The sequence below is a fragment of the Solanum verrucosum genome, unplaced genomic scaffold (assembly GCF_900185275.1).
Source record: "Solanum verrucosum unplaced genomic scaffold, falcon-dt-bn FXZP01000117.1, whole genome shotgun sequence".
In the NCBI taxonomy this organism is placed as follows: Eukaryota; Viridiplantae; Streptophyta; class Magnoliopsida; order Solanales; family Solanaceae; genus Solanum; species Solanum verrucosum.
This window is the reverse complement of record NW_026020014.1, coordinates 354,283-379,568: the sequence shown is the minus strand read 5'-3', so window position 1 is coordinate 379,568 and position 25,286 is coordinate 354,283. Positions and strand designations below refer to the sequence as shown.

General features: G+C 29.7%; 1 protein-coding gene and 1 pseudogene across 2 annotated transcripts in view; both read right to left on the bottom strand.

The window, feature by feature from the left end:
- The window catches only part of LOC125820553 (protein NRT1/ PTR FAMILY 1.2-like), a 29,888-nt gene extending 9,243 nt beyond the window's left edge, over positions 1–20,645 (bottom strand). Inside the window, exons 1-3 of one of the 2 annotated variants that reach the window (XM_049499954.1) lie at positions 20,369–20,620; positions 20,069–20,286; positions 17,653–18,553 (exon numbers count right to left, since the gene is read on the bottom strand). In XM_049499954.1, coding sequence (XP_049355911.1) covers positions 17,653–18,553; positions 20,069–20,286; positions 20,369–20,513 — 1,264 coding nt within the window. In that variant the 5' untranslated portion in view covers positions 20,514–20,620. Of the gene's footprint in view, positions 1–16,964; positions 18,554–20,068; positions 20,287–20,368 lie in introns of those variants that run through there. The other variant, XM_049499953.1, reaches the window with a different exon arrangement.
- LOC125820726 (protein NRT1/ PTR FAMILY 1.2-like) lies at positions 6,347–12,830 on the bottom strand (annotated as a pseudogene).
- Positions 20,646–25,286: the final 4,641 nt, after the last annotated feature.

Here is a 25,286-nt window from a genome sequence, read left to right as displayed (position 1 = left end):
AACTAGTATCGGGATAAGTTATTATATTAGATTAGATATATTGGCATGATTTTGAAATATTTTAAGTGGTTAAGTATTGTAATTTATAGTATTTTTAAATTACGTATGTTATTGTTTCAGTTTATGTAACACATGAAAATTTAAAAGTGGTTTTAATATATTTTTAAAAATATTTTAAATTATTAATTATTATAATGAATTTTACGTAATTTCAAATAATTAATGTTATCCATGTTTCCTTATTTAAATGACATAGGTAATAATTCTAAAGTTAACTAAATTTTCAATCAATATTTAAAGTTATTAATAATGTATTGTACTTATTTAGTGTCCGTTTGGATTGACTTATTTTAGGTGTTTTTAAGCCAAAATAGTTTTTAAGCAGTTTTGAAGTGTTTGGGTAAAGTTAAAGCTAAAATAACAAAAATAAGCCAAAAGTCATAAGCTTATAGCTTTTGGCTTATAAGTCATAAGTGAAAAGTCAATCCAAACAAGCCCAAGTGTAATTGAAATTTAATTAGTTAGGACTTTTTCTCAACCCCACGTGGCCATTAATGAAAAGAAAAACAATATGGATATACAATTTAGACATCACGAAAACTTCTATTGGCCCACAAATTTAATAAAGAGCAACTTACAAAAATGACTATAGTTATAGGGTTATTGAATTTTAATAGCTATAAGTATGATATTTACCAAAAATGACTACAGTTATATCTATATCTAGCTGTACTTTTGTATAACTTTTATTATTATTATTTATACAGCAATACAATTACAATTATAATTCACTAAATAAGGTAATTTATGTTACTATGACAGACAACCCTTTAATTACTTCCCTAAGACTCTCAACTTTCCATTATTTAATGTAAAAATTAGGCAAATCACATAGTAGAAGAAAGAAATTACTTCCTATCCCTCCTCTTTTATTAATTACCAAAAATCTCTTTTTTAGTGTCTTTCGGATACATAATATAGCAGCGCGGATACTTTAATTAATAAAGGGCGGATACTTAAATTATTAAGTTGTTGGCACGGATACTTTAATTAACCGGCGAATGCATAATATAGTAGCGCAGATACTTTAATTAATAACGGGCGGATACTTAAACTAATAAAGTATCCGGTTAAGTTGAATTGGGGGAAAATAAGGGATTTTTGTATTTTAGTAAAAGAGTAGGGAAATATTGAGAATAGGTAAAGTAATGTTGTGTATTTAAGTAATTTGTCCTTATTTAATTACCAACTAATATTTACCTATTGAAAACATATTCACTCAGATTCCAATTAAATAAACAAAAATATTGGGATACATTTTACTCCATTGTTCTCACTTCATTGTTCTTATTCAGGCGTCATAAAGGTATTCATAAAATTTTGTTTAGTTAAATTTATCTATTATATTTGATGAATTGATTGTATTTGTGAATAAATCTTATTTCTTTCGATTTTAAATAGGTGAACTCCATGACAAGCATAACTTGTACAGTAATTTTGATTTCTATAAATCTACATATGCGGCACTTCAAACGAACGATTCACGACATAAAATATGATTTCCTACTAAGAAAAATGTATTATTTATACAATTAGCATATGAATACTTTGATTTCAAATGGATGCAATGATTTATATAACTTAATGTATTAATATATCTAGGATACAAACCATCATAGAACTTAATGTATTAATATATCAAACTTGGTAAAGTATATCAATTTAGCATACGAGCACAACAATTTAAATACATTTACCTTATGAATACATCTATATAATATACATATGAATACCCTTGTTGTTAAACAAAAATTAGATACATTGGACAATCCAAAAATAAGAAAAATAGAACATAACACAATGTGAGTATCCAAGTGTATTCAAATATACTTATATACCCTAATCAACCTTTCAACTTGTGATGATATTTCAATACAATTGGGCAATTCAAAAAAAAAGAAAAGAAAAAAGACAATGGAATGCAATACAATACAAGTATTATCTTAGAACTTAATGTATTAATATATCAAACTTGGTAAAGTATATCAGTTTAGCATACGAGCACAACAATTTAAATACATTTACCTTATGAATACATCTATATAATATACATATGAATACCCTTGTTGTTAAACAAAAAATAGATACATTGGACAATCCAAAAATAAGAAAAGCAGAACATAACACAATGTGAGTATCCAAGTGTATTCAAATATACTTATATACCCTAATCAACCTTTCAACTTGTGATGATATTTCAATACAATTGGGCAATTAAAAAAAAAGAAAAAAGACAATGGAATGCAATAAAATACAAGTATTCAGATGTAAAATTATTTCACTCTATAAAAAATTGAAAATCCCACAATTCACATTGTATTACTTTTTTTTTTTTACAACTATATACATATGAATACAACTTGTTAATTTTTCCTCCTGTTTTTGTTGTACAACTAAACCTCAATCTCTTTTTCCTCCTGTTCTTGTTGTACTACTTATTTTCACTGCTATCGAAATCAACGAAGGAAGTTCATCCAACAATTCATCAAATAAATGTATATCGGAGTATTGATTTTTGCCATTATAATGAAAAAAATCTCCAATCAAAATCCTATGAAAATAGATGAAACATATAGATCTATACAAATATTATCTTCATAAAAACAAGAAACCTAATGAAGATGAATCACAAAAATCACTCCTGCAATTATGCAAAAGGATCGTGAATCAGAAGGATTTAAAAAATAATAATAATAAAACAAATTAGTGTTATAGAAATATTGAAAGAGAAAACATTGAAGATGGTAAACATAGGGAACAAGCACCTAAAATATGCCTAGCATAATTGATTAGGCCTGTACTAATTACTTTGCTATTTAATATTTCTTAATATACATATAAAATTGAAAAAAAATGATAATTCATGTATAATTAATTAACTTTGCTATTTAATATTAAAGTGTATCCATATGACACAAAAAAAGTAAACTATAGCTATTCATCTTAAATATATATTAATGTTTGCTATATTCTATAGTTTTTCCTTTAATAAATTCCCAAAATAATATGGAGCTTCTCTCATTTCCTCTTTAAGGTATATACAGTATACATATAAGAAATAAGAAAATATAATTTCTTCTTATATATAATAAATATAATATAGAAGCAAGCAAAGCAATAATATATAAGAAATAAGAAAGTAAAATTATTCTAATTTGTGCCATTGACCAAAATAAACAGGCTGAGGAAAGAGGATTAGTTTATGATTCAGTTTGAAAGGCTTTTTCCTTTTTTTTCTAATTTGTACTCATTTATTCATATAAAAGCATCAGATTAATATATCAATGTTTATGTTATTGTATCTCGCGCATCAGATTAGTGTATCATGTATAAAATGTAATGTATCTTACTTAACGATTAATGTATCTCGCGCATCAGATTGATATATCAGCGTTTATATTATTGTATCCGTTTGAGAGATTTCTGTAATTATAAACTTTTAAGGGATAGATTGTAATTTTGCCTTAAAAGTATGTGATTTCTGTAATTTGCCCTTTTATCAAATGCAAAAAAAAGGCACGTGTCAATATATATTACTCTTATTAGGGATCGTTTGCCGTAAAAGTTTAAATAATAATGTCACTTAATTTATTGTTTGGTTGGTAAATCTAGGATAAGTTATTTCGAAATTAATAATTAGTATCGGGATAAGTTATTATATTAGATTAGATATATTGGCATGATTTTGAAATATTTTAAGTGGTTAAGTATTGTAATTTATAGTATTTTTAAATAACGTATGTTATTGTTTCAATTTATGTAACACATGAAAATTTAAAAGTGGTTTTAATATATTTTTAAAAATATTTTAAATTATTAATTATTATAATGCATTTTACGTAATTTCAAATAATTAATGTTATCCATGTTTCCTTATTTAAATGACATAGGTAATAATTCTAAAGTTAACTAAATTTTCAATCAATATTTAAAGTTATTAATAATGTATTGTACTTATTTAGTGTCCGTTTGGATTGACTTATTTTAGGTATTTTTAAGCCAAAATAATTTTTAAGCAGTTTTGAAATGTTTGGGTAAAGTTAAAACTAAAATAACAAAAATAAGTCAAAAGTCATAAGCTTATAGCTTTTGACTGATAAGTCATAAGTCAAAAATCAATCCAAACACGCCCAAGTGTAATTGAAATTTAATTAGTTAGGACTTTTTCTCAACCCCACGTGGCCATTAATGAAAAGAAAAATAATATGGATCTACAATTTAGACATCACGAAAACTTCTATTGGCCCACAAATTTAATAAATTCCCAAAATAATATGGAGCTTCTCTCATTTCATCTTTAAGGTATATACTGTATACATACAAGAAAAGAAAATATAATTTCTTCTTATATATAATAAATATAATATAGAAGCAAGCAAAGCAATAATATATAAGAAATAAGAAAGTAAAATTATTCTAATTTGTCACATTGACCAAAATAAACAGGCTGAGGAAAGAGGATTAGTTTATGATTCAGTTTGAAAGGCTTTTTCCTTTTTTTTCTAATTTGTACTCATTTATTCATATAAAAAAGCTTGATTAATTTAAATTTATGTTAGGTAAACGTTTAATTAAAAAAAAAAAAACCTTATTCGGTATTAAAAGTTGCTTTTCTTTTCCTGGCTGGTCCCCACCATCTACCCTCCCACACGTTCTCAACTTAAAATATATATATATATATTATAATATATAGAAGAAACACAGACTAGGTGATGTGACACCTCTCTATGACCTCCATTTACATTTATCTTTTTTCTCCTTTTTTACTTTTTTTCTTATTTAAATTTATTATTTTATTGTAAAAGTAAATTACTTAATTTATTACAAATAAATATTTCATTACTCCTAATTAATGAACATTTATGTAATGACCCAAAAAGTCATTTTTATAATTACAAATAAATATTTCCCTATATAATACTGTAACAATAAATGGATGAAGACCAAGGGTCAAGATGAAAGTGGATAAATAAAGAGAACAGACCATTTATATATGATGTGATATAGGGCTGTTCAAAATCGATAATTTGAACCAAAAAAAAGTTATTGGTTTATCATATTGGGTTATTGGTTTAGCGGTTTTGATAACGGTTTTGATTTTTTTTCTTATCGGGTTATCAATTCTTAACGGTTTGAGGTTTTTTCTTAACGGGTTAACCGATAATCCAATAGTAAATTAAATAATTATATATATACTATTTTGTATATAAAGTCCTTGACTTAGAGGGTCATTTCCTACTTTTATTTTTTGTTATCTCAAACACTTGGTTATTCTACAATGTGAAAATGTTTGTTTTTTAGCAAGATGTAACTTTTGAACTCATGTGCATGGTTCATTTGGTTTGTCACCTTGTTTCTAAGTGATTTTCAATGGGTTTTTTTTGTGTCAAATTTTAACGGTTAAATCGATAATGATAAAAAAACGGATAAACCAATATCTTAATGGTTCGATAACGGTTTAGTATCTCTACAAATCAATAACCAATAAGTCAAACCGATAAACTTCAAAACCGAACCGAACCAACCGATACGCAACCCTAATGTGATATATTGTAGTTTTTGATTATCTAAATTGTATGTTTAAAATATCGAATTAATGTAATCAAATTTGATTTTTAAAATTAGTCAAATTAATTTTCGAAAAACATAACATGATAATAAAAAGTGGACAGAAAAGTAATATTTAATCTAGAAAGAATAAATCCTCTTTAAGACCTTTACGTTATATTAGGTGACTTATTTCGGTTCCATTGTAATTGAATTATTAAGATATCAATTATTTGATCATAATCAATTTGATTATTGATTTAACCATTAAAATATTATAATTTTTTTAATTATGGTAAAACACATAGAAACAAGTAACAAACCAAATAAATCATGAACATGAGGTTACAAATTACATCTCATTCAAAACAAACAAATATGAGACAGTCATAAATAAAAGTATGAAACTAAATCCTGACTTTATTTACGCAAATTATATAAATATAATTTATCAATTTACTATCGAGTTATTGATTGGCTTGTCAAAAACGGATAACCTGATATTAAAAAAATTAAGTTTAGTATCAAAACCGCTAAAGCAATAACTCGTTAACAATTTTTCCTATAATTATTACTCTATAATTTTCAGTAGAGTAGTAGAGTATTTATTATAATTGAAAGCAAACTATTTAGGACCTTTTCTCAACCCCGCGTGGCCATTAATAAAAAGAAAAAAAAAATACAATAAATAGTTGTCTAAACAGTTGACTTAAAAAATGATTTTGAAAAAAGAGTCTGATTAATTTATGAGCCAAATTGCTGACATCTCCACCAACCCCTGCGAGTTGTTCAACAGCCCTTCACTGATTGCTCTTTTTCGTCGAATATGTTCGATAATACCAGAGACTACCATCGACATGCAAGACACGAATATACCAAGTCCCATTCTGACTATAGGTTTTAGACGAACTGGTCTTCCTTTGATCTTTGATGCCAATGGAAGCATCACGCGGTCATACAGTAATACCCAAATTGTTAATGCAATCATCAAAAACATCCCGAATGACCCTGCTGGTATTTGGAATCCTTTAGTTAGATGTCTATTCATGGATTGAGCTTGTAGTAGTGGGAATGAACTTTGGCTTAAGTTTATTGATATCATGATCCCCGTTGACCACAATGGCACGACTCTAATGAGGGCTTTTAGCTCCTCAACTTGCTCCACTGTGCAAAGGTTCCATGGATTGGCTGCAACTCCATTTGGCTTAACATCTTCAGGGCTTTTAATGATGCAAGCTTTGTTTAAGAATCTCAATTTATCCGTTGGCACTTGAGGTCCTGAACCATTCTTGTGATGATAATCAGAGTTCTGATTGGGGTAATGTAGTCTCCTATTCTTGAAGGCAACCACAATTACTCGTATAAAGCTCCAAAACCTATTTTCCACCCGAGTCTGTCTTGAAGGTAAACGATACCCGTTAGGGCAATCAGAACAGAGACTACAGATGAAGTATAATACCAGGAAAAGAAGCTCTCCAAAACTGTCTGCTTGTTGGGATTATTATTATCTCCCTTGTCAAACTGGTTAGCACCAAAGGCTAAAGAACATGGGCTTATACCTCCAGTACCAATTGACAAGAGCAGAAACGAGAAAACCAAAAGCATGTACTGTGGTCCCGTTGTAGATTTACAAGCCTGTCCTGTTTGATTGCAAGGCGGAGGCCTTACTTTCGGAATCATTGCTGTTAACCACAACACTGCTGATCCCTGCAACAAGAGGGCATTCAGAGTTAAAAGTGGGTAAGTTCACTACAAAACTGATGCATGAATAGCATAGGTAAACTGGCATTTACAGCAATTGAATTTCACTACAAAGAAAGTCTAGTGCATCCCCATTTTCCAAAGTAGTGTAAATCTAAGCAATCTACCCTCGTCCAAGCATTATGGTTGATTCTACCGTGGCCTACAAGTCTGAGACAACTTTACCGTTGACCCAAGATTACCTTAACTAATTAAAAAATTGGTGGTTAAATTCATTGTTATCTTAAAATTAATATTTGAAGCAGCAAATATGATACTAAGGACAGTAATTTTCAAAACTTTATACTGCATTGGATCCTCCGACTGTAATAACAGAAGCTGAAACTTATAATATTTGTCAGGATTAGGAAGTTCTAAAGTAGTAAGGATTAGCACTTTCTTCGGAAAAATATTAAATTCAATTAAAATAGACAAGCGGAGATTCCATAATATTAGAAGTCGTTTGGAGTGAAGCGGAGATTCTATAATATTAGAAGTCGTTCGGAGTGAAGTATAAGTTATAAAAATCTCAAGATAAAATGGAGGATTAGTTTCACCATAGGTTTGGTTGGAAGGTATTAAGTAATCCTTGGATTATTTATCTCAGTATTTAAATCATAGTGATGGATAAATTATCTCATGATATACATGGTAAAATAATTTATCTCGAATTAACTTGTTCCTAACCAAATGACCATTAAGGTTAAAGTGTTGAACCCAAACAAGAAAGTACGTTAAACCCATTAATTATTAGGCCAACATAAAAGTTAAACTTAAGATTTAATCGTAAAAATTACAATAAATTTCAAACTAAATGCAAAATTAATTAAGTATGTAGGTGTTTGGCCATGCGATATCATATCACGATATGGTATCGTGAGATGGAATCAGCGTTTGGACATACGATTTTATGCTGATTTCATCTAATGATTCCATATCATGACATATGATTACATATTCTCCAAAAACCATGATATGGAATTATATGGTAATTGCATATCATGAGATGTGATTACATATTCTCCAAAAACCATGATATGAAATTATATGGTAATTTCATATCATGATTTGAGTTATTTTAATACAAAAATTGATCCACAAGTTTATATTTTGTTAAAACAACCTCACATTTATATCTACTAACCATTTATTTCATATGCAAATAAAATTTATAATCACATCATTACTTTTTAAAATTTATTATTTTCACCGACATAAAATTTATTATTCTCACCAACATATAGTCACTTTAACTCACATCAACCAATTGTTAAAGTTGTCACGCCCCAAACTCAAAGGGCGCAACTGACTCCTAAAGCCAAAACTCAGGCCCGAGCCGACCCTGCTGAACCATTTGCTATTAGCGCATGGCAGTCACATGCAATTAAGAAAACAAACAAGTATATCTCGGCTTAAAACTAAGCCCTCGGTCGGCAAGGCCCCTGTCAACAGATCTACAAAAGAACCAGCTACTCCCAAGAGTTTATATAAAGAAATATCCAACTAGCACAGAAGTCCTGATTGGGCCGTCGAGGCCACCATGATATCTATACCAAAACTAAAAATAGGTAAATATCAGTACAATACATCAAACAACTCACAAGCTTCAGCAAACCAACAACATAGGCCAGCATGGCCATAACGTAGCTATAAACCCCACACACTAGTCTGCAAGCCTCTAAGAGTAGTAAAGATTGGTGGGACAGGGCCCCAGCCTACCCATGAGAATATATACAACAAAAGTTAACAAACCTCCCAACTCTGGCAGCTCCGGAGGAAAGGGGCTGACCAACCGGATAAAAGTCAATCCTGCTGATAAGGAGGTCTACTCGGTCGTCTGTCAGGACCTGCATGCATGAATGCAGCGCCCCAAGGCAATGGGGCGTCAGTACAAAATAATGTACAGAGTATGAAAGGCAATAGACTATGATGAGGTATTCTGATATACTGGAATAATCTGATAAATAAATTAAGGATAAGATAATTATACTGACCTGCTTCTAAATCTAAATTTATCAAAAATAATAAAACAACAACCTAACCAAGCCCCCATAAGCTCGGTAGGTACAAACAGCACACAAGACCACCTACTCAGGCCCCCATAAGCCCGGAAGGTGCCAATCAGCCTGTATACCCCTATCGGTAGTCTCCTAGCCCCGCAGGCAGTCACATAGCCCTCTTAGGCATCAACATAGCTTATAGACATCTCATAGCCCTCTTAGGCAATATCATGGCCATGTAGGGAGTACATAACCTTCTTAGGCTTCAATATATATCCCTGTAGGCAACTCATAACCCTGCTAGGCATAGATCACATTCCTGCAGTTAACAACAATAGCCCAAAGGCAACAATAACAATCCAACAGCTAAAAGTGAGCAATTTAGTTATAGGCAACTTATACAATTAGCCTCTAAGTCATGTCCAACATACGAATGTTACTACTGAATAAGAATCCCGATAAGAGAGGATTATACGCACTAGAGCAACCAACAATCAACAATGATGGCTACAAGTATACAACGATAACATTTCAATTACATTGCTCCTAAGCTTTGAGGAACATGCCATAGGAAGAGAATAGCCTTAACATACCTTTTTCGCTAAATTCACGTCGCCTAAAGACTTTAACTCGTAACTCCCTCGATACTACAACAAGGTAGGACCGTAATCAACACATAAAATAAAAGATACCATGACAATACAATAAAAGATATGTGTTTCCGTCGCAAATTGCTATTTGGTGCTTATAAAAGCTAGAGTCGATGAAAGAAGGGTCTTACCTCGATCTTAGCTTCGTAATTCACCTCAAAACCTTTAAATATATTCAAACCCCTGCTTTCCCAACATTAAAATGTGATATGCTACGCAATCGATAAAACAAATTATACCACGATGATGAGCCCAACGCGTAGAACAACTTTCGTCAAGAACTTACGTCGAGAAAATCGATATTTTACTTGATCCTAAAAATGGGTTTCTATGTTTTCTCTGTATAATTAGCTTAAAAATGAAGAAAAAACGCGAAGAAGAAGATATATACACTTTCCACCGACCTAGGGCCCCACCTCGCGCGCCTGCTTGCGCAGTCCCACGAAAATGCGAATATCTCTCTATTCTGAAGTCGTATGAATGAACGGTTTGATGCGTTGGAAACTAGACTCGTAGACCTTCGATTCAATAGTTTGTGGGCCCCATAACTCTTTATAGATTGGGAGAAAACCTCCAAGACATTTGACCCAAATTTTAGAGAAATCTTTAAGAAGGAAATTACGATAACTTCCGCCAACTTTTATTTTGCCACTTACCTAACTTGAGATGCAACACCTGAACACTTAAAATAGGACATACCACATCATTCTTAATTTATTACTCACTCTCCTTGTCTTTCCACGAATATACGAGTTAATTTAGACGTTTTGAAAAGTCGGGGTGTTACAAAAGTGATGAAATATTTATGGTCTATGAGCATGACAATATAGTTGCGGATGATATTGACCAACAAATGACTCAAAGTAACAATGTTGGTTCGTCTTCTCGGTCACATGATCGAGAAATACAAGTTCAACGTAAGGAAATTGTCCGTACTATGTGGGAGGATTATATTAAAGACTAGTACACTATAATTTATGTTCAATTTTTTTATTAAATTAAAGTTAGATGAAACAATTACTTAAGTGGAGAACAAATAGCTTTGTAATAATTTATTATGTGATTTTATAAATTTTTGTTTATTTGATAAGATTGAATAAATAATTAGAGCTATTTTAATAGTTTTACAACTTATGTGATTTTTATGTTTATGAGAAAATATACAACACAAAAATTTCATATCGCATGTCCAAACAAAATTTCAATTTCATCTCATGATACCATATCATGATTCCATATCGCATGGTCAAACATGCCTAAGTATATTTATGTTCAAAAATTTACATTAAATACTCCTTTCAGTCTAAAATAAATTTAAACTTTTCAGATGTGACGCCATTAAAAAGCTAATTGACTACATTAATTAAAGTAAAAAAAATTCTTCTCAAATTCTTCTTAAAACTAGATAATTGAAAAACTCGTAAAGATATTTTGGGGAAAAAATAGTCAACACATATTTGAGCTTTTATTCATTTTGAACACTAAAAGAATGTGTCATAAATTTATTTTTGTGGATCGGCGAAAGTATTTAACTATAGCAAATTTAAAACTCAATTATTATTAATATTTATAGTAGTAAAGATTCACTAACTCATAAAACTGAAACATATAGTAAATTCAGAATTCAATTGTCATATATATATAAAAGAGAACCTAAGACTCGCTTATGTGGCGCCATCACAAACCAGAATTCCCTGTTAATTTATTTATTTTCAAAATTAGTATTTCCCTTCATGAAAAGTTGTGACTTTAATGAAAATTAAAGTTGCTACTTTAATAAAGAGTTGCGACTTTTATGAGAAGTTGTGACTTTTATGAAAGGTAGTGACCTTTCCGAAAGGTTACAACTTTTCCAAATAGTTGTAACCTTTCAGATAAGGTACAATAAACATGTATTAACAGTACCCTTTGTTATCTATAAATAGAGTAATTTTCTCTCATTTTAAAATAACAAAAATTCTGAACCTCCTCTTCTTCTTCTTCTCAATTAAATATTTGTGTATTTTGTTCCTGTTAAGTGGCTCACTGACACTATTGATTATGTTACAGATCCTGGTATGTATTTTTATAATTATTAATTTATGCTTATGTTATTAAGGATAAATGATAAGATTAATAATTTTAATTTTCCTTTACATTATTAATGTTTGTTACTACGTAATCTTGTATGTAAGATAATATAGTATTTTAATTTTAATGTCTGACAGGTTTTAAGTATTATTTTATAAATTTTATGACATAAAATTCCATAATTTTACTAGTTATGAATACATGAAGTTCGTACGTACTTTTTAGATTCCAATTGTAAAATTAAAATTCTAGCTTTTAACTCCGGATCACTATCAGATCAAGCTGTCGGTGGACCCAAACAATAAGATGAAGATAAAATGGAGAACTCTTAAACTTAAAAGATAAGTTAAAAGCTTTAATTATATACCAGGAAACTGAAGATGGAACCAAGGCCAATAGTGGGAATCGACCTAAATATGAATCAGCAACAACAGCTCCAACAATAGGCAAAAAATTAGTAGCAGCTGACCAGAAAAACAGAAGATTTTGAGTAGTAGTAAACCCCATCCTGTATTCTCTCATCAGATAATTTGTCATATTTGGTAAAACTCCATAGCTCGCCACATTCTCCAGTGCCTCATTTGCTGTAACAATTCAAAAATAAACTTAACATAATTACAAAACAAAAGAAATCCCCAAAATATTTGAACCTATGATAAAAGGCATGGTAATTAATCCACCCTTTTTTCTACTTTTAATTGGAATCGGAGAAGAACGTGAAGAAGTTTGCTTCTCTGAATCCTCCATTTTAAATCCTCGATCTAAAGGACTTGCTCCATCGCTTCACTTACTGAAGGTGAAAAAATTGAAAAGTGGATCTACAGTCAAATAAGTCTGAATGATGGGAAGGACTTTTTAGCAAGTGCAAGAAAAAGGCATGATCATTAATTACCACATATTTCTGCATCACTTCTCATTTATATATAAGAAAGAGTTTCTTATTTGTTAAATGAATTCCGAGTGAAATGTTAGTGGACCTGCTGCTCCCGTATCCATCTTCTAACACGCTTTCACTTTAGTTTTTTTTTGCTAAAGAAAATATAAGGAAAAATTATTATTTTTTTGTCGAAATTATAAAAATGAATTGATTTCAAGTGTTTCATATATTGTTGAAATAGGTGTTTGATTAAACTAAAATAAATGAAACATACTAAGAAAGATTGTTATTTTTCTAGGAATACTTATATAGAAAAATATGCATGGCTGAAACACTACTTTCATTTTGTTTTGATTTTCCTCTTTGGTGAATTTCAGTTCAATAAGTAATTGCAAGTAGAGTCACCATGAAAATTACACTTACCTGTTTTGAGAAAAGAAAAACAGAAATGGAGTCCTTGTTGGGGATGAAGTATATATAATACCCGCCTTATGGGCATTCAAGTGTTAAAACTAGGTAACTTAACTACAATCCTCTTGTCTTATGGGGAGTAAATGGCCAAAAACATTACTTAATTATAATCCAAACTTAAAACTACATCCTCATATTATAATAATAAATAAATAACATCGTTGAACTATATATCTCTCTTAGTTTTCTATCAAAAACTAGCAGCTTCAAACAGAAAATATGCCATGCACGTGACTTATACCTACAAATCTACCATTATTATTGTCCCCTCTCCCTAGCTTCTTCAGCAAATTAAAAGCGAAAACATAAGCTTATGTTTCTTTCATTTTTATCATTTGGAAAAATATAGACAGGAAAAAGTGGAAGATAAATACTCCACCCATACCTTGCTTTCCAATAGCCCTAATATAGCTATAACGAATAGATATTTGGTGAGATTAATTTAAGAAATGTGAAAAATAATTTCTTCTCTTTAAAATAGAAAGATTATTATATAGATTTTCTCATCTATGTTATCCCAATTTTAATGTTTAGATAAAGTAAAGGAAATATAATATTGTATGTAAATGAGATGCATAATTTGTTTTTTTTAATAACAATAACAATATATTCAGTGTAATTCTATAAGTGGGTATGAGAAGGGTGATGTGTACATAATCTTACTCTTATATTGAGAAGATTTTTATAATTAATAGTTAATATCGTGTATAAATGAGATACATAGTTCATCTTTTACCTTTATAACTCAAAGACTTTTTATATATAATTAATAGTTACTCATTTTGAATTCATAAAACAATTTAAAAGTTTATTAATAAATCAATTGATTACATGTTGAAAATAACAAACATATAGATATCCTTATCAATTTTTGGTAAGAATATTATTGTATTAATTTTTTATTTCTACAACTGAACAACAATGGATTGATTTGATATTAAGATTTGCTGAACCTTTTTAGCGTTAGAGTCCAAATGGCAGTCGTTTGGTGTGGAATAATCATGCGCTTTTGGTTGAAGCCGTTATTTCTTAACATAAAACTAACAGAGGGACGTAACTTGCAATATTTTGGATAGTTTAAGATGTTTTATGTTTATTATGATAGGGAAAGGATATAGCTTAAGAGTTGGGTATAATTGAAAGATGTTTTTGGCCCAAAACTCTCTTGTGAGCATAGCCAGATATACTGTTTGATTAACAGGTCCAACTGAACCTATATTTTGCATGTGCCCTTGCAAAAAATCGCTTAAATTACAACAAAAATATACCAATTCAAAGGCGGACCCACTTTTAAGGTAGTGAATGCACGTGCACTTTTTAACTTTAATTGTTTTATGTGTATATACACATATATTCCTAAATAAGGATCATATAATTAACTATGCACACTAATACACATAAATTGAGTTGGTGTAACTGTAATGTTCAACAATGTTTGTTGCGCTTCTTTGCAACTCGCATGTCCAGAGATCAATTGGAAAAGGGTATTTTTTTACGAAGTTAGTTAATGGCTGCACATTTCTTGGTAGACTTGAATAGTACTGGTTCGTTGTTAAAGGGGACTGGTTATATAATAAATTTCGGTTTAAGAATTATTTTTGAGGTTATCATATTAAGACTCAAGTTTGATATATTGAGATATATAATTAAATATCGGGTGTATTATATTATATGAAAGCTATTAGGATTGTAGTGTTTGGAGAAATCATGACATAACCCTAGGCTTGAATTTGAGAAATATGAGAGTTGACCTGTTAATTGACATCGAGCTTAAGAACTTGATTATAAACTTGGGTGAATTTTTGGGTCAAAGCTAAATGCATAGTAATATGAGTGTTGTCAGTTTTGGAACTTATTGTGGTTATTTATTTGAATAGATTGTTTTGAGTTGGAAGTTCAACGAAAGGGGAAGGCTCAAGTTCCGGAATGAATTCTTGATTGATTGAGGCAAGTGAATTTCTAAACCCTTGTTTAAGTGTATGGAATTCGCGTATTTCCTTGTGATATGTGTGGGTAGTAAGACTTGGTGATGGGTTGATTGTACATATTGATTATTTTCTAATGATGAAAAAGGGGTAATAAAAGGCAGTGTGTTTAATTGTTGATGTGTGATGTTTGAGATTGGGTTGAAAGGCTTGTTGAATCATTGTTGATGTTGTATCACGATTTTATTGTTGTGAATTTTGTATGGTTATGAAAATGGTCTTCTCTTCATTATTTGTGTGAACATGTCATTTGTATTGGTTCTGAGACATGGTTGTAATAAGTGTTATGTGATAAGAGGATGTACCATTTCGACAGACGTATCGCGTGCCGCGATGGATACTATATTTCGAGGGACGTATCGCGCACCGTGATGTATACTATATATCGAAGGACGTATCGTGTGCCACAATGGATGCATGGACAGATATGTCCCCCATGGGTCCCGGACTGAGAGACAGCGGGTGTGTATCACTAGGTCAAACATTCATCACTATAATTGGCATTCCATTCCATTGCATTGCACATATTTATCATTAGTGAACTTGATATTGTGTTTTGCTGATCTTGTGAGTGCCTTTCTATGGAACTTTGATAGGTGAAATATTGAGCTTAGAGTGTTGTTGTTGAGTTGTCTGCTATGTAAATTATGAACTGTTAGGTTGGGCTGGTTTTAAGCATGTGGTAGTCGTGGAGATTGTAAGTGATGAATATTGAGCTTGTTGTTGAGAATATGTGATTGTTAGAATGTTGTTATTGAGTGATATGTGAATTGTGAATTGTTAGGTAGGGTTGATTTTATACAAGTTGTAGTTGTGGAGGTTCGGTTGGGGTGTAAGGAGTACCCGTATTCTATCCCCTTAGCTTGTGTTTAGAGGTTTACTTGCTAAGTACCGTGTGATTTGGTACTCACCCCTTGCTACTACATTTTTTTATAGGTTACTAGCCCGAACCTTTGTGATATATTCTCTTCTTTTACGAGGCTTCTTTGAGATTTGTGAGGAAGTTGTTTGTCAACTCAGCAGACTTTCTTACTACGGTTTATGATCTTGTTCTACTCTAGAAACAATGTCATATAAGACTTGTATTGTTCTTTTGATTCAATTGTAATATTTTAGAGGTGTGTACACGTGACAACCAGATTTTGGTGGTATTTTTGAGTTTATTATAAAAAGTTCAGCATTTTATTGTAATAGTTGAGTTTTAGGCTGGCTTGTCTTGGTGGGTTAAGATGAGTGTCATCACGTCCATTTTTGGGTCGTGACAATTTACAACAAAGACTCATCACATGCCAAGTAATTATTCATAACTCACCCTTCTAATTTCTACTCTTTATAAATTTATTTAGTTATTCTTTCTTTTTTTAACCTTATTTTAATTATAAAATGACAACATATTTTAAATATTTTTCTCTTTATTATTTAATTTATAGATACGCAATTTATCAATTATTTGATCATAATCAGTTTGAATTAGTCTTTTTATATTTTGATTCTTTAATTAAATAAATTAAATAAGCATACTGCTCAAATCATGCTGAATATTTTGAGGGCTGAAAAACAACGAATTAGGGAAAGTGGACAATATGATATACTATACTAGTAGTAGCTAAAAATGTAATAGCAATTCTGTATAAATACTAGTACTATGTATCAACAAAGTAATAAGAGAGTAGCCTAGCAGGAATTCGAGTCAGCTGTAGATTTATTCTTCTGAGGCAAATCAATTTCATTGTCATCGTCGTCGTCGTCAGGTTCCATCATTCTCATAGTGATGTCAGCATCAACAGAAGGTCCATATTGCCAGCAACAAATCAGAAAATAAAGCAGATTAAAACCTGTCATTAGAGCAAGAAGCCAGTAGTAATACTCATAGTGTCCCTTGTTGATATTGCTTGAAATCCAACTTTCTTTCCCTTCTCCTTTGGTGTACTTATCCACAGCACTCAAAACCACACTTGCTAAAAGATTTGCAACTGCCATTCCCAGTCCTAAAAGAGCTGATGCAATACTTGACATACTCTTTGGGAGCTCTGAATAATAGAACTCTGTGGCGCCAATCGCATTCAATGCCTCTGCTATACCGTTTAAACTGTTTGGTATAATGAGCCACATTGCTGACATCTCCACCAACCCCTGCGAGTTGTTCAACAGCCCTTCACTGATTGCTCTTCTTCGTCGAATATTTTCGATAATACCAGAGACTACCATCGACATGCAAGACACGAATATACCAAGTCCCATTCTGACTATAGGTTTTAGACGAACTGGTCTTCCTTTGATCTTTGATGCCAATGGAAGCATCACGCGGTCATACAGTAATACCCATATTGTTAATGCAATCATCAAAAACATCCCGAATGACCCTGCTGGTATTTGGAATCCTTTAGTTAGATGTCTATTCATGGATTGAGCTTGTAGTAGTGGGAATGAACTTTGGCTTAAGTTTATTGATATCATGATCCCCGTTGACCACAATGGCATGACTCTAATGAGGGCTTTTAGCTCCTCAACTTGCTCCACTGTGCAAAGGTTCCATGGATTGGCTGCAACTCCGTTTGGCTTAACATCTTCAGGGTTTTTAATGATGCAAGCTTTGTTTAAGAATCTCAATTTATCCGTTGGCACTTGAGGTCCTGAACCATTCTTATGATGATAATCAGAGTTCTGATTGGGGTAATGTAGTTTCCTATTCTTGAAGGCAACCACAATTACTCGTATAAAGCTGGCAAACACGTTTGAGCGAACCTTTGGCTTGATATAAAATGGAGAAGCAAGGAAGAAAAACAACGCGGATAAGAACATGAGGATTGCAGGAACTCCAAAACCTATTTTCCACCCCAGTCTGTCTTGAAGGTAAACGATACCAGTTAGGGCAATCAGAACAGAGACTATGGATGAAGTATAATACCAGGCAAAGAAGCTCTCCAACACTGTCTGTTTGTTGGGATCGCTACCTCCCTTGTCAAACTGGTTAGCACCAAAGGCTAAAGAACATGGTCTTATACCTCCAGCACCAATTGACAAGAGCAGAAACGAGAAAACCAAGAGCATGTATTGTGGTCCCGTTGTAGATTTACAAGCCTGCCCTATTTGATTGCAAGCCGGAGGTCTGGCTTTCGGAATCATTGCTGTTGACCACAACACTGCTGATCCCTGCAACAAGAGGGCATTCAAGTGTTAAAAGTAAGGGTAAGTTAACTACAAAACTGACGCACGAATAGCATAGGTAAACTGGCATTCACAGCAATAGAATTTCACTACAAAAAAAGTCTAGTGCATCCCCAATATCCAAAGTAGTGCAAATGTAAGCAATCTACCATCATCCAAGCATCAGTGGTTGATTCTACCGTGGCCTACGAGCCTGAGACAACTTTACCGTTGGCCCAAGTTTACCTTAACTAATTAAAAAATTGGTGGTTAAATTCATTGTTATCTTAAAATTAAATATTTGAAGCAGCAAATATGATACTAAGGACAGTAATTTTCAAAACTTTATACTGCATTGGATCCTCCGACTGTAATAACCGAAGCTGAAAATTATAATATTTGTCAGGATTAGGAAGTTCTAAAGTAGTAGTAAGGATTAGCACTTTGTTCAAAAAATATTAAATTCAATTCACAAAACTGGAAAAGGAAAATAAAAAATTTGAGAGTGCAACGGACAAAACTTACACATCTTTTATATATATATATATATATATATATATATATAGACAAGCGGCGGTTCCATAATATTAGAAGTCATTTGGAGTGAAGTATAAGGTATAAAAATCTCAAGATAAAATGGAGGATTATTTCACCATAGGTTTGGTTGGAAGGTATTAAGTAATCCTAGGATTATTTATCCCAGTATTTAAATCTTAGTGATTGATAATCTAACTCATGTACATACTGAAATAATTTATCTCGAATTAACTTGTTCCTAACCTAACGACCCTTGAGGTTAAAGTGAATCCAAACAAAAAAGTACGTTAAACCCATTAATTATTAGGCCAACATAAAAGTTAAACTTAAGATTTAATCGTAAAAATTACAATAAATTTTAAACTAAACGCAAAATTAATTAAAGTAAAGAAATAGTGGATCGCCATAGGGACCGAGGCAGAAACTCAATAATGGGTTTGGTTTGCGCAAGTAGCTTTTACTTAAAAAGTATATTTATGTTCAAAAATTTACATTAAGTACTCCTTTCAGTCTAAAATAAATTTAAACTTTTCAGATGTGATGCCTTTAAAAAGCTAATTGACTACATTAATTAAAGTAAAAAAATTCTTTTTAAAACTAGATAATTGCAAAACTCGTAAAGATATTTTGGGGAAAAAACAGTCAACGCATATTTGAGCTTTTATTCATTTTGAACACAAAAAAATGTGTCATAAATTTATTTTTGTGGATCGGCGAAAGTATGTAACTATAGCAAATTCAAAACTCAATTATTATTAATATTTATAGTAGTAAAGATTCACTAACTCATAAAACTGAAATATTTAGTAAATTCAGAATTCAATTATTATTAATACTTGAAGTCTGTACTTTAAAATTCTAGCTTTGACTCCGGATCGCTATCAGATCAAGCAGTCCGTGGACCCAAACAGTAAGATGAAGATGAAATCGAGAACTCTAAAACATTAATTAACAAAAGATAAGCTTAATGTTTAAGCTAATTACCAGGAAACTGAAGATGGAACCAAGGCCAATAGTAAGGAATCGACCTAAATATGAATCAGCAACAACAGCTCCAACAATAGGCAAAAAATTGGTAGTAGCTGACCAGAAAAACACAAGATTTTGAGTAGTAGTAAACCCCATCCTGTATTCTCTCATCAGATAATTTGTCATATTTGGTAAAAGCCCATAGCTCGCCACACTCTCCAGTGCCTCATTTGCTGTAACAATTCAAAAATAAACTTAACTTAATTACAAAACAAAATAAAAGAAATCCCCAAAATATTTGAACGAGTTCAGTACCTATGATAAAAGGCATGGTAATAAATCCACCCTTTTTTCTACTTTTAATTGGAATCGGAGAAGAATGTGAAGAAGTTTGCTTCTCTGAATCCTCCATTTTAGATCCTCGATCTATAGGAAGATACTCCGCCATCTCTTGCTCCATCGCTTCACTTACTGAAGGTTTTTAAGCAGATAAAAAGTTGATTGAAAAAATTGAAAAGTGGATCTACAGTCAAACAAGTATGATGGGAAGGAGATGCAGCTGCTTTTTAGCAAGTGCAAGAAAAAGGCATGATGATTAATTATCACATATTTCTGCATCACTTCCCATTTATATATATATAAGAAGAAAGAGTTTCTTAAGTAGTATTTGTTAAGTGAATTCCGTGTGAAAGGTTAGCGGACTGTCCTGCTGGTCCCATTATCTATCTTCTAACACGTTTTCACTCTAGTTTTTTTTCCTTTTTGAAAGTAGCTAAAGAAAATGAAAGGAAATAATATTATTTTTTTGTCGAAATCATATAAATGAATTGATTTGAAAGTGTTTCATATATTGTTGAAATACGTGTTTGATTAAACTAAAATAAATGAAACATGCTAAGAAAGATTGTTATTTTTCTATGAATACTTATATAGAAAAATATGCATGGCTGAAACACTTTCATTTTGTTTTGATTTTCCTCTTTGATGAATTTCAGTTCAATAAGTAATTACAAGTAGAGTCACCATGAAAATTACACTTACCTGTTTTGAGAAAACAATGTTTTTTTTTCCATTTTTTTTTATTACTGTACTTAGTTAGTTTATTAACGAAGTATTTAAAACGCACTTAAAAGATGATTATGTTCCAAAAGGATCTTACAATAATTCATCATTACTACTATTTCGACCGGCTGAGTTGAACACGTGATTATGGATATTTACTCCCTCCACTACGATTTTTTTCCCTTGTCAAATTTTGACGTTTTATTTATCCTTTTATATTTGTCATTTTTAATGAGTAAATGGATTATATCTTAAATTTATTTAGAAAGTTGATGTTTTTGAAAAGGATAAATCTTTTTAATGAGTAAATTGATTTCGAAATTCTATCAATTACTCTCACCGTCTACTTTTAATAGTTATGGTTTTCTTATTTAGAGTTAAACTATATGAACTTTGATTAGTATTTTATGATGTATTTTTTATCATATTGCTATGTAAAAAAATACAATTATAGTACTTTTCGTATAATTTTTTAATATCTAAATTTTTTGTTTAAAATATTAAATTAATATAATCTAATTTAACTTTAAAAATTAGTTAAATTGACTTTCAAAAAGGCAACATAACAATTAAAAGTGGATAGATGAAGCAATAGGGTAAAATTATAAACATAGTATATCTATTAGTATTATTTTCTTAATAGTTCTGTTAAGTAAAAATGGATAAGTGCATAGGGACAGAGGGAGTAGTTGTTACGGATTTATTGTGCTTTTTAAGAGTCAATTTAACTCGTATTTAAAAATTAAATTGATCACATTGATTTAATATTATAAAATAAAATTTTAGATAATCAAAAATAATACGAAAAGTATTATAAATTATAATTATTTTTTGAAAGTTTATATTATTTGACTTTGAACAAAAGAGAGGGAGTATAATTTAATTCAGTCAACTTACCTTTTCAAATTAAGGTTTTAATTAAACACTTAATCTTCTATCTGTGAAAAAAAAAAAAACTTCTGCTTTCAAGTCAGTATTGAGGAAAATAACAAAAAATCTATACGAGATTTATCTCTTCACTAATAATAAGATATCTTTTGGTTATATAAACCAGAACCTTCCTTCTAAAATATTAGGATTTAATCCAGAAAGAATAATTCCGGGATTCCACTCTATAACCTTCTTATATTAGGGAGGTACGTGTTGGTTGGTTCGATTCTATTTGAATTTTATCGATGGCTTATTAATTGATTTATAGATATGCTAAATTATAATGATATTATTATGATATTAATTTATCATTTATTGATCATAATTGGTATGTTGATTTATTTGCTAATATTTTACACAATTTTTTTAATTGTAAATCAATTAGAAATAAGTGACAAGCCAAATGAACTATATATACATATGAGTTGTAGATTTTAAATAAAAGTATAAAACTAATTCTCGACTTAATATATCAAATATAATTTATTGATTTACTATCAGATTATTGATTAACTCATAAAAATTGACAATTTAAAATAAAATAAAAAATAAAATTATTTTCAAAACCCGTAAATCAATAATTTATCAGCAGTAAGATAAGAGAAATCAGATCAACTTACCAATAAGAAAAGAGAAATCAGATCAAATTATTAATTGAAGTTCGATTTCAAACAACTCTATATTATGCTGTTATTATAAGTAATAGAATCTTAGTTTTTCATAATTATATATAATCAATTTTTAAAAAAAAAACTTTTGCTTCTAATGAAACGTAGCCATATAAGTTATTCTTTATTAAAAAATAAAGTAATTTTTTAAAAAATAATTAAATTTTATGACGAATTAAAGAATATCGGAATTGCGATAGAAGGAGGAAAGAAGAGATATGGAAGAAGCGTGACACAATGAGAGTAATATATATGTTAGGATTATTCAGAGGTGACATTTGACATGACAACTGATCAATAGTGATGTGTCTCTTCATCTATTCTTCCTTCGAACTTGACAATTTCGAATTATTTTATTTATCTTTATTAAATATTAATTTGACACACTAATTAAAAATTAATTAGATAAGTGGACGAAGGAAGTATTTTTCTTCCTTGTGTATTTTTTTTAATTCGACGATGAATGAATGTAATGGGAACTCTTTGACTGTTATGTTTTTTTAAGTGAAATAAGTAACGTCAGAGACTTTTCTTATCTTTTAATTTGTGAAATTTCAAGTTTTTTCTAGTAATTTAAATTTCAAAATAATGTATAAATTTGTGAAATACTGCGAATACCAATTTAGCAAATAATTTTTCATCATTTATAAAAACTTTTTTTTGTTTTCAATTATTTGACACTTATCTCGCACGAATTTTATATTGTCGTGACTTATTTCTAATTTCAAGTTGTTTCTAGTAATTTAAGTTTCAAAATAATGTATAAATTTGTGAACTACAAATACCAATTTAACAAATAATTTGTCATCATTTATAAATACTTTTTTAGTTTCAATTATTTGACATTTATCTCGCATGAATTTTTATATTGTCGGGACTTATTTCTATTTTCAAGTTATTTCTAGTAATTTAAATTTCAAAATAATGTATAAATTTGTGAACTGCAAATACTAATTTAACAAATATTTTTTCATCATTTCTAAAAACTTTTTTGTTTCAATTATTTGACACTTGCTCGCACGAGTTTTTATATTATACACTCTTAGTTCCTTTTTATTTGTTGTAGGTTTTTCTTAAAGTCAAACAATTTAATCTTTGATTAATATTTTAAAATATTTTTTTTTATCATATTGATATGTGAAAAATTACAATTATTTATAATATTTATATCATAATTTTTAAATATTTAAATTTTTATTTAAAATATATTAATTAATGTAATTAAATTTAGCCACCTCAAAAGTTAATCAAATTGAATCTTGACAAGTCCACCTTAACTAAAATGAACAAGAGGGAGTATGAACTTTGACAAAATTTTAAATATAATGAGACGGATTGCATTTATTGTACTTATTATACACTTATTAAGATATTTAAAAATTTAACTATCTTAAGTTCATTTAATTTTATATAAAATTAGATAACTTAATTTTCGAAAGGTAAAAGATATAAATCAAGGCGAAAGAAGTATTTCTTTTATTTTAATTTAATTGCCTTAGTTTGACTTATCACCGAGTTTGAGAGAAGGTAGATAATTTTTGTAATTTATAATTTTTTAATTAAAAATTATATATAATTTATTTTATTTTAATTTTATGATCTTAACATATTGTATAACATATTAAAATTGAAGACTAAGATCAAAATAGATATATTTTTCGAAAAATAAGATAAATACAAATTAAAATAAATTAGGAAACACCTGTAATAATGCCATGAGAAGCTAACTTTATCGGAATAAAGTGTGCAATTATTATTTATGTGAGTTAATCAATCATTACTTTACTAACATGATACCCATATTTTGAAGAAATAAAAATATTTCTTGGTTTGTGGGGCACGTGGTCGTGTTTTACTTTACCCGTTCATTTTAACTCAAAACATTTTACCTTATGTTTACAAAAATACCTTAAAGTTCTACCATTATTGCTTAATTTTAACTTCAATTAAAAAAAATCATTGAGAGCAGATATTTATATCAAATTAATATTTGAAGTATTTATCGTTTATGACTTACGCACATACTCCGATTCCATATCAAAATTAACCTCCTTGTTTGTATTCCTTTCAGAGGATTGTTTTTTTTTATTATAAAAATAAATTGTTCCTTATAAAAAAAATCTCTAATAGGTGTGTTTGATATGATGGAAGATATTTAAAAAAAAAAAGATATTTCCTTATTGAAAAGTATCCTAATTTTTCTATTTTTTTGAAAAAATAAATTTCTTAATAATGAATCAGAAAGAAAGATTTTTTTTATAAAATTTGTTTCGTAAATTAGTCATAGATGTTTGTATTGTTACAAATCATTTCATTTACATTGAAATAATTATTTTAAAATTAAATAAATACTAACTTTTCAATTTATTAAGAATAAAAACAAATCAACAGGAAAAAAAAACTATTTAAAAAAAAAAAGATACTCCCTCCATCGTAGTAATTTATGTTACATTCTTTGAATTTTGAAATTTAAATAAATTTATCTTTGATCATATATTTTTTATATATCTTTTAATTATTATAAATTGTCATATAAATTATGACTTTATTTCGTTCGCCCACCAAAGAAAAGA